At 42.6% G+C, this 16,547-nt stretch overlaps 1 protein-coding gene across 1 annotated transcript; it reads right to left on the bottom strand.

The window, feature by feature from the left end:
* Positions 1 to 3,356: 3,356 nt before the first annotated feature.
* On the bottom strand, positions 3,357 to 6,536 carry UQCRFS1 (ubiquinol-cytochrome c reductase, Rieske iron-sulfur polypeptide 1). Its single transcript, XM_074913084.1, has 2 exons — positions 6,259 to 6,536; positions 3,357 to 4,152 (listed from the first exon to the last, which is right to left on the bottom strand). Exons 1-2 carry the CDS (start codon positions 6,467 to 6,469, stop codon positions 3,542 to 3,544), a joined length of 822 nt encoding a protein of 273 aa, XP_074769185.1. The 5' UTR covers positions 6,470 to 6,536; the 3' UTR covers positions 3,357 to 3,541.
* Positions 6,537 to 16,547: the final 10,011 nt, after the last annotated feature.

The following is a 16,547-nucleotide window of genomic DNA, read 5'->3' on the forward strand; positions in this document are numbered from 1 at the left end:
AAGATAAAGAAAGGCAAAGCTTTTGAAATGTGAAATATTAAAAATTATGTTTTGATTTTAGTATCTTTATTCCCCTTATCTGAAGAGCTTTTTTTATTAAATAAACATGAACTCTGTTCAGCAACTTTTATAAAGACTGTTTTGTTCTAAAGAAGAAAAAGTAGCTGAGAAGAAACAGATACGTGGTTGCTGCTTCATGTCTAAGAGGCACACGGATGAAAGGCAGGCAGTGCTGCTCCTCTCTCTGGCATAGGCTTGTGCTTCACAGCTTCACTTCTGAAAAACACCAGGCCGCAACACTGGTCAACCTGGCAATCCTGTACTGGCATCAAACTGGCCTTGCTTTTAGCTTCTGCCACCCTGGCAAGTCCACAGCAGTGAATGATGCTGGCCTGGCTACCTAAAGCAGACTGTTCCTATGGCAGACAGGGAAAAGTGTGACTTCATACTGCTGCTCAAAATTAAAACCATGCAGCGCACAGAGTTGTCTTACACAAATATGAGGAAACTGCAGTTGTGAGAAGTGGAGCTTCAGACATTTTGGGAAGGGGAAAGGTGCCCTATTAGGTAGGTGAAATCTCCGAGTTTGATTTTTGTTTTCACTGGCAAGCAGTTTTACGTGAAAAGGATCTGACATTAGGAATAGAGAACTGGTAAGGTCCTTAGTGAAGTGGAGGGAGTCAAAAGAGCAAATGCAGAGATGTAGTAAAGCCCAGCAAGCCCATGGATACAATGAATCTCCAGAATTTAATAAAATGTAGCGGTATTTTTCTGTGTACTTGCACACTTGTACTTCCAGCCCCATGGGGTATACTGGCCATGAAACTGGTATCACTACCCATCTGTATGGTGGTAATGACTGTAATTAGTGGCAGTAGAGCTCCTTCCAAGGACATCTTAGCCCACAAAGTAATTATGAGCTCATTACTAGCAATCAGCACATCCCTGTGTGGAGGTTTACCCTTGCTTGAGTCACGCTTCCCCCTTAGGGAGTCTGGGTCTTCTAGTTTCTGGACCCAGAGATGATACAATAATTGGGCATTATTCCTTGCAAATCACAGTGTTGCTAAGGTTGGAAGGGACCTCTTGAGATGAGCTAGTCTACCCCCTTGCTCAGGCAGGCTTGCTCAGGATTCTATCCAGTTGGATTTGAGTATCTCCATGGATATTCCACAACCTCTCCAGGCAACTTATTACAGTGTTTGACAACCTTCACATTGTATTATAATGTGTTCAGATGAAATTTCATGCTTTTTAATTTGCACTTGTACTTGCAATACCAAACTGTGAGTGGTTTTGGAGATGTGAGGCTGTTAACTCTTTACCTTAATTCTCAAATTCTAGTAAGTCCTGATTCTTTTCTAATGTACACATGGCCCATTAGTGATGATCTTTTTGCCACTATGAAGAGAACAGTCTTGAACTGAAGAGAGGATGGAGGCTACCAGATCTGCATTACCTAATAAACAATACTTCAGCTTCTTCAGCTGTTATGTCATCAGTCTGGTGAAAAAAGGTATTGCTGGCATCTCCTTTACAGTAAAAGCTGCCAGTTTGTTATCAAACACGTTCGATGTCATGGTGCTGCATTACCTGTAATTGGCAAGATTTGGTCCAGTCTGTTTGATGTGATTTAAGTAACAGCTTATTCTGTGCAAGTAATATTATGCATGACTCTTTCAGTCCCGCTGTGATGTAACTACTCTAGCTTTCACTGTGTTCCCTTGTCAACTCAGAAACTGCCCTGGCAATTCCTTGCTTTACAGGAGGCGTATTTACTGGTACCACAGTTACTTAGTAATGTAAACAAAGACAGGCCTAAATAATGTACCTGTGGGCTAAAAAACATTTTTAGGATGAGGTAAAAGTAGTCACTCAAGAGCACATGAGCAATACCCTGATGCTACTTCAGGAGTTAACTTTTTTCCTAGAAATGGAGAATTTGAGGAAAAAATCAACCCTATAATACAAGGCACATATGTGAATACTAATTATTTAGACATGGAAGCTTGGGAACATCTCTCAGTACTGGTTTAGCATGATTCATTACCAAAACAGTTATTGAAAATGTTTTTGTGGACACAGTGATAAAGCCCAAATTTCTAAAATACTGTAAAATGCATACTTAAGAACTGCTGTAGTAGTCACTTGTGGTCTTTTTTTTCACTATTATATGAGAACAGGTGAGCCAAATGCATCAATAGTCTGATTAATCCTATTTAAAACTTCAGCTTTTACCTGTCATCACAGCTTTACATGAGGTATATGTGAGGCTAAATACTCCAGACCCAGGGAATTCTGAGAATGATATTTACTGTTTTGCAACTGGAGGGAGTACATTAATGCAGTGAAAGACGGAAGCACGCACAGAACAGTAGTAACGAATGGGAAGCAAACAGGAAGTACAGGACAGTTTGGTGGGGTTTTTGGTTGTTCTGGAAACACCAAACCTTGTGTCTCATGTACTGGTGTCTCCTCATGTACTCCAAGCAATTAACTGCTAACGTTTTGTACTGGCAGAACCAGCACTGGCTAAAAGACTTATTTCAGGCTGCATTTGTTTCTCAATGCCTTCAGAGTCAGCAGCAAGGGAAGAGAAGTTTCAAAGTCTTGACCTTTATTTGGCTTAGCCTGTATGCAATATGAAGTAATTTTCACTCAAATCATGGAGTCTTAAAATATTCCAGTGTTTAACATTAGGGATTAGTCCAGACTGAGTGGTTCTTAGGATTTATTTTTCACCCTCCATCTAACTCAGATTTCCCTTTTTACTTCCTTCTCAACTTAGTTCTTTTGGAAGTATCACAAGTTTTCCAGTGCCCTAAGCACCTGATCTGATGTTTAGATATGCATAAGATCAAGCCTCATCTGCAAAAAATTAAAATTCTAACATGACATGCTTATTTTTGTCCACATCATAAAACTATACTGCTTTCATTCTAACCAAACAATTATAAGCTGCCTCTGAACAATGTAAAATAGTTTTCTTTCTAGGAGGTTTTAATTTACTTTTTCCTTTACTTGCTTTGAAAACAAACAAAAAAATACATTGGAAGGAAAAGGATTGTGTCTCACAGGATTCTATATTGAAACATCCAAACACTGTTAGAAGTTTGTAGCAAGATCTTTTAAAAAAGATGTTCTGTCCCATGACACAGTAAAAACAACAAAAGATACAAATAATGAAAACAGCTGGTATGAAGGAAACAATGGCTTTTTAGTTCCGTGTCTGTCTACAACCAGCAGCCCTTCAGGAGGGCTCCATAAACATATTCTGCCTCTGCTGTAGCATCTCTTTGACCAGACACACCAGAAGTCCATACACAAATAAATACACATTATCATAAGTCAGAAACTAGTGCTCACTCCAAGTTTTTATTAAAATTGAACACAGGGAAGTACTGGAACATACTTCTGGTTGAGAATCTAGACAACCAGCATGTTTTTCAGGATCACCTCGTTTTACAGAATTCCAGAATCTTGGTTAACCCTTTTGAGCGTACATTCACAGGAACATCAAAGTGAGCAAGCACACTGTTACTCAGCCAACAACCACTAGGTCATCACCAACAAACTGGTGAATGGGAACCTCAAGGTTATAAGGAGCGGGACCTTTCCTGATTCTGCCAGAGGCATCGTAATGGGACCCATGGCAAGGGCAGTAATAACCACCAAAATCTCCAGAGTTAGCAATGGGCACACAACCAAGATGAGTGCAGACACCTATTAATATGACCCATTCTGGTTTCTTTACTCTGTCTAAGTCATGCTGCGGATCCCTCAGTTTAGACAAATCAACTTTAGCTTCCTGATTAATCTCTGCCTGGGTTCTGTGACGCACAAAAAGGGGCTTCCCCCTCCACTTGAAAGTCATGTTCTTGCCTTCTGGAATGTCAGATAACTTGACCTCAATCTTTGAGAGTGCTAGCACATCAGCAGAGGCACTCAGGCTGGAAATAAACTGGGTGACAACATTCTTAGCAGCATATGCAGTTGCTACACACGTTGTTGCAGTCATCAGGTAGGAAAACCCTTTTCTAGTGTCACTGCTGCCTTGAGAAGACGTGGTGGGATTTAGCACATCTTGACGACGATAGGCAGAGAAGTCAGGTACTACGACATCATTATGGACGAAACGAACGCTAGCAGGTGCTGCAAGAAAAAAAAAAGACTATTGAGTGACAACACTTTCAGGTAAAAAAATATTTAAAATATTATTATATATTGTAAGTTATACTTTCAAAATTGCATTTGTGGAATAATGGGTAAAAGTTATTCCAAAGTTTGGGTAGGACTCCACTAGTTATACATTTCAATTTTAAGCTGCAGGAAAATTATTTCCAGGAAGTTATTTTTGGTACATGAACAGGTGATTTGTGAAACTGTTTTACTCATTCTTTGAAAATCACACAAAGCCTGATAAGGATGCAGGAAAATCTGCCAGAGTTCCAGGTTTAGAGTGAACTGGTTTTTTAGAAGATTTCAAGGAACAACTCCTGCAGGATACCATGGCTAACTAAGAAAAGACAGACCTGTTTTCTACTCAAATGTTTTCTTGAAAAAAACCTGCTGTGAAGAAATCTGATTTAGTAAAGTTTGGACATCTGTAGCTCAACACTTTTGTGCCTTCCTTTGACTTAAGATTATTAAAGGCATAGAAGTTACTTAAGTGTGGGGTTAAGCATTTTTAAGACTAAAATCGCAGTATTGGGTATTAACTGTAGTCAAAGCTACCTGCCCCAGTAAATAATTTTTAAATGTGCAGTCCCGTATTTGCCAGGCTCACTTCATAGAAGGATTTAGGGATATAGCTAATAATTACCCAATTCTCAAGCTTTTCAAGAAGCATTCCCATGTCAGACCTGTGTGTGAACCTAACAAGATGTGATGCCATTAGTTTCTCCAGCAAAAGAAAGCTGCCTCCCTCAATGAAAATCTGTAAGCCAAAGAACACACCAAAGACAGAACACATTACTTGCCAAAGTGCAATCTTTGCTATCTGAAAAGAACTATTTTAGTCTTTTTTTTTCCTAGCAGTTGGCACAAAGTTAACAGATTAATAAAATCCGTTCTCTCAAAGTACTTAAAATAACTCTCAGTGATTTATATGCAATATAATGGGGAAAATATTTACATATCTTTACAAGTAATTCAGGGAAGGTATTTGCTGTAGGATTTTAGCTGCAGAGAACTTAATCTGAAATTCAAAATTCTGAGAGTAAACCATACTAATTTATTTGAAATTAGTATTACCAGCATGTATCAAGACTTAAAATATTTCACATTTAGTAACAAGCAATATGATTAACTTCTAAAAATTTCTTCTATTCAGTGAAAAGCATGCTTGATATTAATTAAAACTAAGAGTAAGACTAAATGTCAGCTCCATTAGTTACAAATTTGTACATTTTTCACCTGAACACATCCTTTACAGCTAGGGATCAGGTGAAGAACGTAGTTCTGATCACTAGAGCATCTTCCACAAGGCACTGCCACCTCCAGGGCTTATCAATGTCCTGCTTAACAGCACGAAGCAAACTGCTGGGCCACGCTCAGCATCGGCCGGGCCGTGGCTCTCCAGGACGTGCCAATCGGGCCCTGTGGCCAAAGGCTGGTTCTGCAGGAACGAGGCAGGAATAACTTTACCCGGCTGATGCTTTTCTGAACACTGCACCAACGGGGGGGGAAACCAGCGATTCCAAAAGAGGAAACAGCGATGGCTTTGACATAGTGAATTCACATACCCCGTGTGCTCACCGCACACCTCTGCTTTGACGACGCTCGGTTAAACGCCTTATTGAACTACACGGAACTTTCCTGCGTCTTCCCGACCGCAAACTAAACATCCACCCGAGACTCATCGAAAGGAATCGGGGTTTCAAGTGCCTCTAACTCTATAGCCATAAACGCGTGTTACAGTAATGATAACTGGCAATCAAGTAATTTTTTTAAAGAAAAAAGGCAGCAAAAGCCAGAACCTCTCAACTCAGTCACGACTCTGCTCCCCCCAGCCCGCCAGGCCCGACCCCGAGCGTGGAGCATACCCTCGCCAGCCGCCTCCCCCGCCGGCCCAGGCCGAGCGGTGACGAGCCGGCAGCTCCCGGCCCGCAGCCCTGCGAAGCCCCGGCGCCTCCCGCCTCGGGCGGCAGGCAGCCGCCAGGCCCGATCCCGCCCGCTCGGCCCAGGAGACGTGCGATGGGACGCGGCGACCGCCGCCCGCCCCCGCCCCGAGCGGTTCCCCCAGGGCCCGGCCCGCACCGTTGAGGCTGGAGCCAGCGACGAGGCCCCCGCGGGCCGAGCGGCCGCTCAGCGACTCCCGGCAGAGCAGAGGCTGCTTCGGGTCCAGCGGCACCTGCTCGGCCCGACGCGCCACCGCCGGCGCCAGCGGCTTCAGCGGGCCGGGCACGGCGTGCGCCGCGGCCGACAGGTAGGGCGCGAAGGGCCCGGAGCGGGCGGCCACGGACAACATGGCGGCGGCTGCTGGGCCGGTCACCGCTGCGACCTTCCCGGCGGCGGGAGGCTGCGCGCGCGGGGCACGTCGTCGCGCCGTGGTGGCGTCACGGCAGCGCCGCCGGGTGACGGCGTCAGACGTCACGAGGCGGGGCGGGGCGAGGGTCCTGCCCGCGGCCCTGTGGCGGAGCTGTCGCGGTGGTGCCGGGGCTCCCGGTCCCGGGGAGCGCGGGAAGGTCTCGCTCCGGCAGTGGGAGCCGCCGGCTGCGGGCGGGACCCGCCGTGACAGGGGGCTGTGCTCGCGGGAGGGGCCGGGCGCGCCTGCCGGGGGCTCGGGGGCAGCGGTCGGGAGCGCCCCGGTTCGGTGACGCAAAATGGGATCTTGAAATCGTGGGGTTAACGTCTGGGGGAGCCCGTGGAAGGGCGAGCACGGCGTGTAGGTGACGCGGGGGGTGTCCGGGGTTGTGATAAGTAACCGGCCTCCAGTGGCTGCGGTGGGTGAGGCTGAGGCTGGCAAGGCAGACGTCGCCACAGCGTCTTCCCTTGCCAGGAGTAGTACTGCCTGTCTCTTGTCAGGAACTGTTAAGAGTTAATCTCATTTCTTTGCTCTGTTCTTAGCCTTTCACCTTCCAAACAGTTTTACTCTCAAGGTACCTTTTTCCCCTCCAAAAGCTTGGCTACCTTACTTGCTTCAGCAATTAGACCTCGAGGGTGAAGAGTGCGTTCAGCAGCTGTGTCCAGCTGTGTCAAGCACAAAGGGTCTTGATCTTTGCCGACTTTGGGGCGTTATCAGGAAACAAATTCTATATGAGATTAGCCCAAATACATGGTAGTTACTTTCTTTACAGGAGCTACTGCCTGAAAATATCCCTGCGCTCTGTGTCCCAGGTAGGAGTTTCATCTCGTGCTCCCTCTGAGTTCCTGTGTTCAAATCTCTGGCTTCCCCTGTAGTACAGTTTGAGTAATAGGAGTGGTGATAACGCTTACCCCACCGTGCCTGTCTCCTGCCACCTCTGGGACTGGCCAGGGAAGTTTGTAGCTGTCTCGTTAGTGCTGCTAACTCCAGAGTCAGTTTTGGATTTGGTACTCCAAGAAGGTCCAATAAAGTGCTTTGGTTGTTGATTTTCCTGTTCATGGTGTTACCTCATTTCATACAAAACACTTAAGCACTGTTACAAACATGCTTTTTTTCTCTTTTACTATAATTACTCTGTTGAGGTATTTCTGTTTAATATTTTGAAAGGACAGTATGTGTATTGAAGTTCCATCCTAGAATACCTCTGAAGATGCTTGCGAGCAAATTTAAGCCATTAAACTTTAGAACATTTCAAAGGAGTGTTCAGGAAGCACTGTGGGGCACGTGAGTGGCCAAGTACCTTTTCTGCAGGGCATGGATTCATTTAAACAAAGCAATTCGATCCCAAAACACCTTGGAGAGTTAACACGTTCTCTTCCTTTGCTACTCTTATGATACGATTTAGAGGTGTATAAATCAGAAGCATTACTTGCAAGAAAACTGGCACTTCTGTGATAACACATGACCTTTGTTCCTATACCTTGTGCAGTGTATGATTTTTGTCCCATTTTATTTTTTTGTTTCTTTTTTCTTAGCCTATCTATTTAATTTTTTGTCTTTGCGTAGTCTTGCTGGATCAGTTGCGAAGTGGCAAAAAAATTAAATTTTCTCAGCTTGTCATAGGAAATTGGTGAGTGATAGATTTTATATCGAGTTTGAAAAATGCAAAGCATGTTTTACAATACACTTGTTATGTTCATAACCACATGTCCGTGGGCAGCCGCCAGCTGCCACAGTTTCAGTGTTTTCCGTTGCTCATCGGCACGTTCAGTCTGGAGCTCAGACTGCTGGGGAAGTCAAACAGTTCCCCAGAAACTCATTCTTGCCATCAGTGATTAGGAGGGTGAAGGAACACAGCAGCTGTAATTATTGCCAAAAATATACTTTTTTCATTCTCAGTCACAATCACAGGCAGAGATGCAAACACTGGAGTCCAATTTTTATCTTTGCTCAGATCAGTTTCATTCAGCTGTGTGAATGGTAGGGGAAGCTTGCCTATTGTTGCAAAAGAGAGAATAAATTATTTTCCAAAAGTTCCTGCTATATTTTTGAGTAGTGAAAAGCTAAAAAAAAAGCTCTGTTTCTAGGATTTTTTTTTTTTTTTCTGGCAGTGAACAGTGGACACAGGCAAATCACAGTATTTAAGAGTACTAAATTAATACGAAATCAGGTATTTTGATAGGTTTAAATATTTTTTTGCCAAGAATACATCTGCTCTGATAGACAGCAATAGATTTAGCTTGAGCTGCCAGGGTAGTCCTAAAATGGTTGATGGTATTACTCTGTGGAGCTTCTCAAAGGGAAATAAAATTGGGTTTTTGTTTTTAAAAGTACATTTTCTAAGATGATATGCCAGCAGCGTGCAAGACAGAAATATCAATTAATTTGCATGTTTTGTTTCTTTAATTAGAAAATATGCGTGATTCCACCCTTTTTCACTGCACTGAAAAATAGTCTGAAACAAAACAATGCTGCTGTCAGCTCCTTCCCCTGTGCAACAAGCAGCAAATGGCATCCTCCAGGCAAATCAAAACCAAATCCGCTCCCAAGGGCTATTCTGGAGGTGGTAGTTCAGTTCATAAAATGAATCTTGGCAGATACAGACTATTCACCCTGAGGAAGGACAGCACTTTGTAAAGACGGGAAGGCAGAATGCCATAGTAGTCTTTCCTCCCTTTGCATCAGGGAGGCTGCTGGCTGCCTCCACAGGGCTACACCTTGACGTACAGACGGGCTTCTGGTCAGGCAGCGGCACTGTGAAACAGACCCGAGTTCTCAAGCTCTTGTTGGAAGCACCAACCCAGCTCTCTAACAAAGACCTTCCTCTGGGCAAGGTTCTGGTTCTCTGTAGTAGCCGCTCAGTTTGGGATGAAGTTCTCACCCAAAACTTTTTGGGGTTGCAAGGATAAGAGGATGACAGGTACATTTTTGATGAATCCTGGACTAAAGGAAAGATCCATTCTTCCACAAACAAATAAGCATCTGTGGGTTGTCTTTGTTTTTGTTTTTGTTTTGGTTTTCTTTTTCCAAATTTATTTTACTTTACAGCATCAGTCTTATGCTTGACTTGTTACAGCTTCCAATGGTAGTTGAATGCTAGGTGGATGTGCTAGTAGGTGCATACCTGCTCCAGTCAAGCCCTTTAACTAGTTCAGCCTTCTAAAATTTTCCCAAAAGGCAGGATAAACTTGACACAGAGATATGTTGTGAAGACATTTGAGCTAAACCATTTTCTAGAAATCTTAACCACAATTTCTCAGCTAGTCAACCCAGTCCATTTGTGGAAGGCTGTGAAGCTTTAGTGTTTCAAACTGGCTGTATAAAGGAGCTATTGTTTTGAAATTCAGCTGTTGCCAATGGTGTTACTACTAATTTATTTTATGATTGTGCATTAAAAAAACCCTCTCTCTGTGGAGTGGTAGTTTAGGGACTAGCCTTATTAAGATTTATTTAAGGGTTTGACTTTTTCATATAAGTAATTCACTGAATCTTTTCAACTGTTGTCTGAAATGTACTGAAATATGGTAGTTCTAATTAAGTGGGATGGATCGTTCCAGTTCCAGTAGTATTGATCTATAATTTATTTCTTTCCCAGTAAGTTTGTGACATCTAAGTCTGGATAGATAATGATTTACCCAACTCAGCGTACTGTACAGTTGGTAACTGTAGTTAGTAGTGATGTAGGACACAATAATATTCTAGAGGAAAAGTAATTTGTAGAAACTACTGGGGCTATCAATCAGTGTATGGGGGGAAATAAAACAATATTCAAGCCGGGGGAGAGAAAACTGGAAGATGCATGCTAACAGCCCAAGTTTTACAAACATTATTTCATTTAAGAGGAAAAGAGCTACAGAATCTTGATCTTATTTTCTGTTCTCTTAACAGATTACAAATTTATCATGGTCATGGTAAATATCTGATCAGAACCAAACAAGTTCTAACAGGTCAATAACAGGGCAAAATGAGTTTAAACCAAAGCCATCAGATATTAGTATACTGTAGATATTTGGGGTTTCACCATTAGACTGAGGATCTGGTCTAGTGTTTGTAAAAGGGTTTGTTACCAGTTGTGGGTTTGGGGAATTTTTTATTGTTGTTTTGTGGGTTTTTTTAAGGTTTCTGAGTTTTGACAGAGATGTAAGTTTTGATGTATGAACTGGGAGTGCTCTGAGCATGGAGAAGTTTCTGGATGCTAAACTGGAAGAGCTTCTTGCTTGCTTTCCACTATAGCTTTTCCTTTAAAAGCTCTTTCTAGTAAGAGTACTTCATACTTTTTTATTTAATGGTAATCTTTGTTTGTATAGCTATGGTGTAACTTTCTTGTGTAAATTTTCCAACAGAGGGTTTGTATCTTTGATGTAGTGCTATGTTTTGGGGTCTACAGCCTGCAGTCATTAGATCAGGCCTTCCAGTTTGTTGACTATTTAGCTAAGAGCATCCTACTGCTAGAGTGGCTCCAAATGTCTCCAGTTAGTCCCTTTGCAGGATTAACCTTCATTACAGTGATTTCTGGTTTGCGGTGTGGTACTAGGGAAGCTGCCAGATAAATTTGAATATACATTTGTGTATGCAATACAGTTTGTTGAAGGTTAAAATTATGGACACCTTTTGATATTTAAACATTATTGCTGAAGTTGGCCCATCACTTTGAAAAGTCACAAAATGTGATCAAAAGGAAGGTAAATGAAAAGTGAGGATCATAACTGGATAGTAAAAATGAGAAAGAAATTAACTAACATTTTGGTTGGTCAAACATTCTTCTCCCACTCACCAAATTAGTTGAAATGATGACACCTAATCTAAAGTCAGCTTTTTCTTAGTCAAGGAAGAAAAAGTATCATGGGCAAAGAAGAAATCTGATGGCAGCTGTTTACTAGTACTCTTTCTATTAATGCAGGAGTTCACAGCTTTAGCAGCCATCTTGTTCTAAATCTCTTACATCCCTGCTTGACAAGGCCAAGATATATTGCCTTGAGCAGAAGGGCATGGAATATCTGGCTCTGGCAAACATGCACTCAACATTTTGAGTATAAAATGAGATAAATATAGAGAAAGTGTATTTTTTCTTCCTGCCCAATAAACAAATAAAAAAATCAAAGCAGATGAGGCATTCCACCGGGCAGGAAGAATGGGATTTTCTGAATCTATAATAGAGAGGAAAGAAAATAAAACCATTGAAGTGAATTAAATAAAGAAAAGACCAAGCCTAAGACTGCGTCAAAGATTTACATAATTGTCCAGATGGTCAAAGAGAATCATATACATGTGAAATTGATAAGATCTGATCACGCAAATCAGAAATGGCAACAAAAGGTGTCCAAGCAAGCAGAAGCCAAAGGCTGTATGGTAATTGCCTGGGGCAGCATCAGAGGCTGCTCAGGAAGGCAGCAGCTGAAGGCTAAATGAAGTTGCCCGGAGCATCATCAGGGACAGCTAGTACAAACGTCAGTTTGAAGGAAAATTTTTTCTCCCTTTCTTTTGCTTTCTATCTTCACCTTTGCTGAAAAATCCCTGATACTTTTACCTCTTGAATGGCATCTGTTTGACTCACAATTGGCCTTTGCTACTAACCAAACTTTTCAATTTAATGATCACCTTTGACTAAAAATGGGAAAGTTTTACAAAGGGGGATCCAAACTTCCTTTGCTTTGCTGACGTATTTATTACAATCAATCCACCTGAAGAACTCCCTCTTGTGCCTGACGCCCCGCTGACAATGTGTGGGGCGAGGGAGGAATTCTCCCCACAACTGGAGATAGAAAGAGGATAGGAGTGACTATCTCTTATGCAGTCTGCTGAATGGCACTGCCATAGTTTCTGTTGGTCAAAACCTAGGCGTTATTTCAAGCTTTAGCTGTACATGCCAGAACAACTCACTCTTCTGTCATTGCTAACAGATCTCTCATATTTGCACAATAAAGCATAAATGTTACAGAAATAGAGCATTTATAACATTTCAGAGGACCTTAAATTAATGATTACTCAGAACAGACATCTTTCTAGGACTAAGAAAAGCAGTAGGGAAAGGGAACAGCAGAACCAGAGCTAAGCATGCTGCTTGATGCAGGGCCAAAAAGTTTCACCTGCTGCTATGGGTATGCCACTATGAAACCTGTCTTGGGTGAAGTGACAGAATAAAAAGAGCAACATAAACAGTGACAAAGGAAGTAACTTTTTCTCAGTTTCATGGTGTATAATACAGATCTTCATATGATCATTGTTAGACTCTTCTCTAAGCTTTTCCCTGATGCAAGGTTGCTGGACCTTGGCTTCTAACCAGCTTAAAACCAGCATGAAGCAGCTAATGGCAAAGTAAGAGCTTTCTGTAATACTTGGAGCTGTTGGCAATAGTCATACCATTAAGAGCTAATGCAATGAAAGTGTCCACATGTCATAACTTTTTCCCTTTCCTCCCCCTTATAATAGGTGTGTAGAGACTTCGCCTGTAGCCTTTTCAAATCCAAATGCTTGAGATGAATTGTAGGACTTAATTCTAAAATAAATTGTTAACTGGTTTGCAACATATGTATCCCTCTTGGTTTCAGCTGGATTGCTGCAGATCTGTGTTACTGTAAGGAGTGTCTAGTTTAAAAATATCATGCTTAGAAAAAAAAGCTGGCTCTGATTTCAAACTGTGGTATTGATCTCTGTGTGTCTCAGGGAACTGGGAACAATGTGTGTATAACATGTACCTGAATTGAGCTAATTGCACACTGTAGTCTTAATCATCTAACTGTTCTTGTGACTATTACTAAGCACTTGCTTCAATAGTAGCTTGTGGAAACCTGCCTATAATGCAAAAGATATTTTTTTTAATTATCTGCTTGGTGGGTTTTTTTTGTCCTTCTATGTAGAAAGGATAAATAAAAGCCTTTTCCTGTCTTTTTATGCATAGTTAGGAGAACAATCATGCTACTGAGGCTGCTTCTAATGGTTCCCAGTGGAGTTCCTCCAAGTTTTCAGATTGGGTATATTTCATATTTTCATATTTTTAGTGACCCTTGGTGCAAGAAGTAGATATATACTAATGAAATCTGCTGAGGCAAACTTACAAAGTATTCTCTGCTTAGGGAAAAATCAGACTATAATATGGAAAGAATTAGGAAACTTTACAAGTTAGGATGAAATTTAGCTGTACAACATACAAGGTCATACAAGGTCATTTAGAGATTCACATCAAACATTTCTACCACAAATTATAGATCTATCATAGGAAGTGACAGGAGAAGGAAGAAGATGTAGATATGTGGTGGGTGATCAAAGTGTAACTGTGCAAGGTGTCAAATAGGTCAGTGCGATACTAGGACACCTGAGTTTTTCTGTAGATACAGGAAATACTAGTTATATTATACAAACCCATTGCATGCCCATGCAAGTAGAAAGCACCTCCTGTGTCACTGAATATGCAAACATTTTTCTCAGTTTGCCAAACTTGGCTTTCAAAACAGTTCAGTTGGTGGGTCTCTGTGGGTAATGTCAGGGGTTCAGATAATAATCTTGGTTGTCACAAATTTCTATGGATTGCTTGTTTAGTTAGAAAAACAACTAATCTGAAATTAACAGTGCAATCGAGAGCAAATATACTGATTTCAGTTATTGAAACACATATCCTTATGAGTTTACAAAAGGATGTTAATGTGAATAAAAATGTAGATTATAACTGAAAGGTCATTCAAAGGAAGTGGGAAATTGCAGCAGCTTTTCTCCAGCTGGGGATATAAATTAGTTTAATAATGTTGGTGAGGGGTTATCTGTGAAGGGAAGTTAAAAAAGTGTGAAGTTTGCAGTGTTTATATAAATGCGTGCATGTAATTTTATCCCGTGTTACGAGTTACATCCTCAGTAGCAACTATGTGTATCTTACTGAGGTATGAATTATTAGCAGTAAATGCTAATTCTATGAGCTAAAATGAAGGCCTGGTACTGGCTTTCCGTTTATGTTAGTTCTCTCTTTGTATACTGCTAGAGTCTCTTTTATTTTTCATTCTTTCGAAATAGGTTTAGGTACTGCAGTTATGCAGTACCTGACATCATCTACTGCACTTGTGCACAGCAGTTGACACTGTCCTGCATGACACCCTTGTCTCTAAATTGAAGAGACATGGATGTGATGGATGGAGCACTTGGTGGATAAGGAATTGGCTGGGTGACTACACTCAAAGAGTTGTTGTCAACAGCTCGATGTCCAAGTGGAGAGCAGTGACAAGTGCTGTTCCTCAGGGGCCGGTGCTGGGACCGGCGCTGTTTAACCCCTTTCCTGGTGACATGGACAGTGGGATCGAGGCACCCTCAGCAAGTTTGCCAACGACACCAAGCTGTGTGGTGCGGTCGACACGCTGGAGGGAAGGGATGTGCCATCCAGAGGGACCTGGACAGGCGCGAGAGGTGGGACCGTGCAAACCTCATGGGGTTCAACAAGGCCAAGTGCAAGGTCCTGCACATGGGTCGGGGCAATCCCCAGCACAAATCCAGGCTGGGCGAGGAGTGGATTGAGAGCAGCCCTGTGGAGAAGGACCTGGGGGTATGAGCGGATGGAAAACTGACTCTGAGCCAGCAATGTGTGCTCACAGCCCAGAAAGCCAACTGTGTCCTGGGCTGCATCAAGAGCAGTGTGGGCAGCAGGGCGAGGGAGGGGATTCTCCTCCTCTACTCTGCTCTCATCAGACCCCCCCTGCAGTGCTGTGTCCAGCTCTGGGGACACCAACATAAGAAGGACACGGACCTGTTGGAGCAGGTCCAGAGGAGGCCGCAAAGATGCTCAGGGGCTGGAGCAGCTCCCCTGTGAGGACAGGCTGAGAGAGTTGGGGGTGTTCAGCCTGGAGAAGAGAAGGCTCCGGGGAGACCTTAGAGCGGCCTCCCAGTACTGAAAGGGGCTGCAGGAAAGGGGGGGAGGGACTCTTGATCAGGGGGTGTAGGGAAAGGATGAGGGGTAACGGTTTTAAACGGAAAGAGGGCAGATTTAGGTTAGATACAAGGAAGAAATTCTTCCCTGTGAGGGTGGTGAGACACTGGCAGAGGTTTCCCAGAGCAGCTGTGGCTGCCCCCTCCCTGGCAGGGTTCAAGGCCAGGCTGGACGGGGCTGTGAGCAACCTGGGCTGGTGGAAGGTGTCCCTGCCCAGGGCAGGGTTTGGGACTGGATCATCTTTAAGGTCCCTTCCAACCCAAACCATTCTGTGATTCTGTGCTAAACAGTGACAAATTGTGTCACGACATTGTGATGAAGACAAAGTTTTTCTGGAAAGAAGAGATATGAATTTTTCACTCATGCACTGAAGTCTGAAGAGAAAAAAAGGTAATACGTTATAAAAGGGTCTCATTTCCAAAGTATCCTCCACTGAGGCACATCACTAATTCTGTATTATGGCCTTTCCCGGCAAAAAGTTGCTGGCTTTTTTAAAACAAGACTGATGCACTTGGAAGCTGCCTTGCTATGTAAAGTCGATAATAGAAGAGAAATGTTAGTAACTGATCATAAGCCCATTTTTCATGAGTTTTATGTAGGGTAAGGAGGGAAGTTGTTAGTGTTGCAAGGATTTCTCAAAAAGTAGATGGTACAAGCTGTGTCACATTTCCAAAGGAATATATTACTACTTGTCTTGAAAATTAAGAGTATAAAGAGGTGCCAAAGGAACAGGTGAAATATCAGCAGGCAGCTTACAGTCCAGAATGAAAGCAGTGTAGAGTTAAAGCTCTCGGTTACACTAACCCCAAACGGATAGGTCCCTTTGCCATCATTAGGTTATGTGGGGCACCTTCATACCCCTGATATACATTCTTCAGAAAATAGCATTGCCTTCTTTAGTATCAAGAGTAGCATGAAAGGAACAGCATGAACATAGTGTATCAGGGCTAGCAATAATTAATTCCTTATCTAAATTTAAAATAAATTATACTTCAGAGCAAAAAAGTTGTCTTGTATTCTGTGCAGGCTCACTTTAGCCAGTGTTTTGCCAGGCACAGCAAGTATGTACAAGGATGTTGGCTACAGGAAAAACTGGGGATTCTAAAATGCTGCTTT

This window comes from Athene noctua, chromosome 9 (genome assembly GCF_965140245.1).
Source record: "Athene noctua chromosome 9, bAthNoc1.hap1.1, whole genome shotgun sequence".
NCBI lineage: Eukaryota > Metazoa > Chordata > Aves > Strigiformes > Strigidae > Athene > Athene noctua.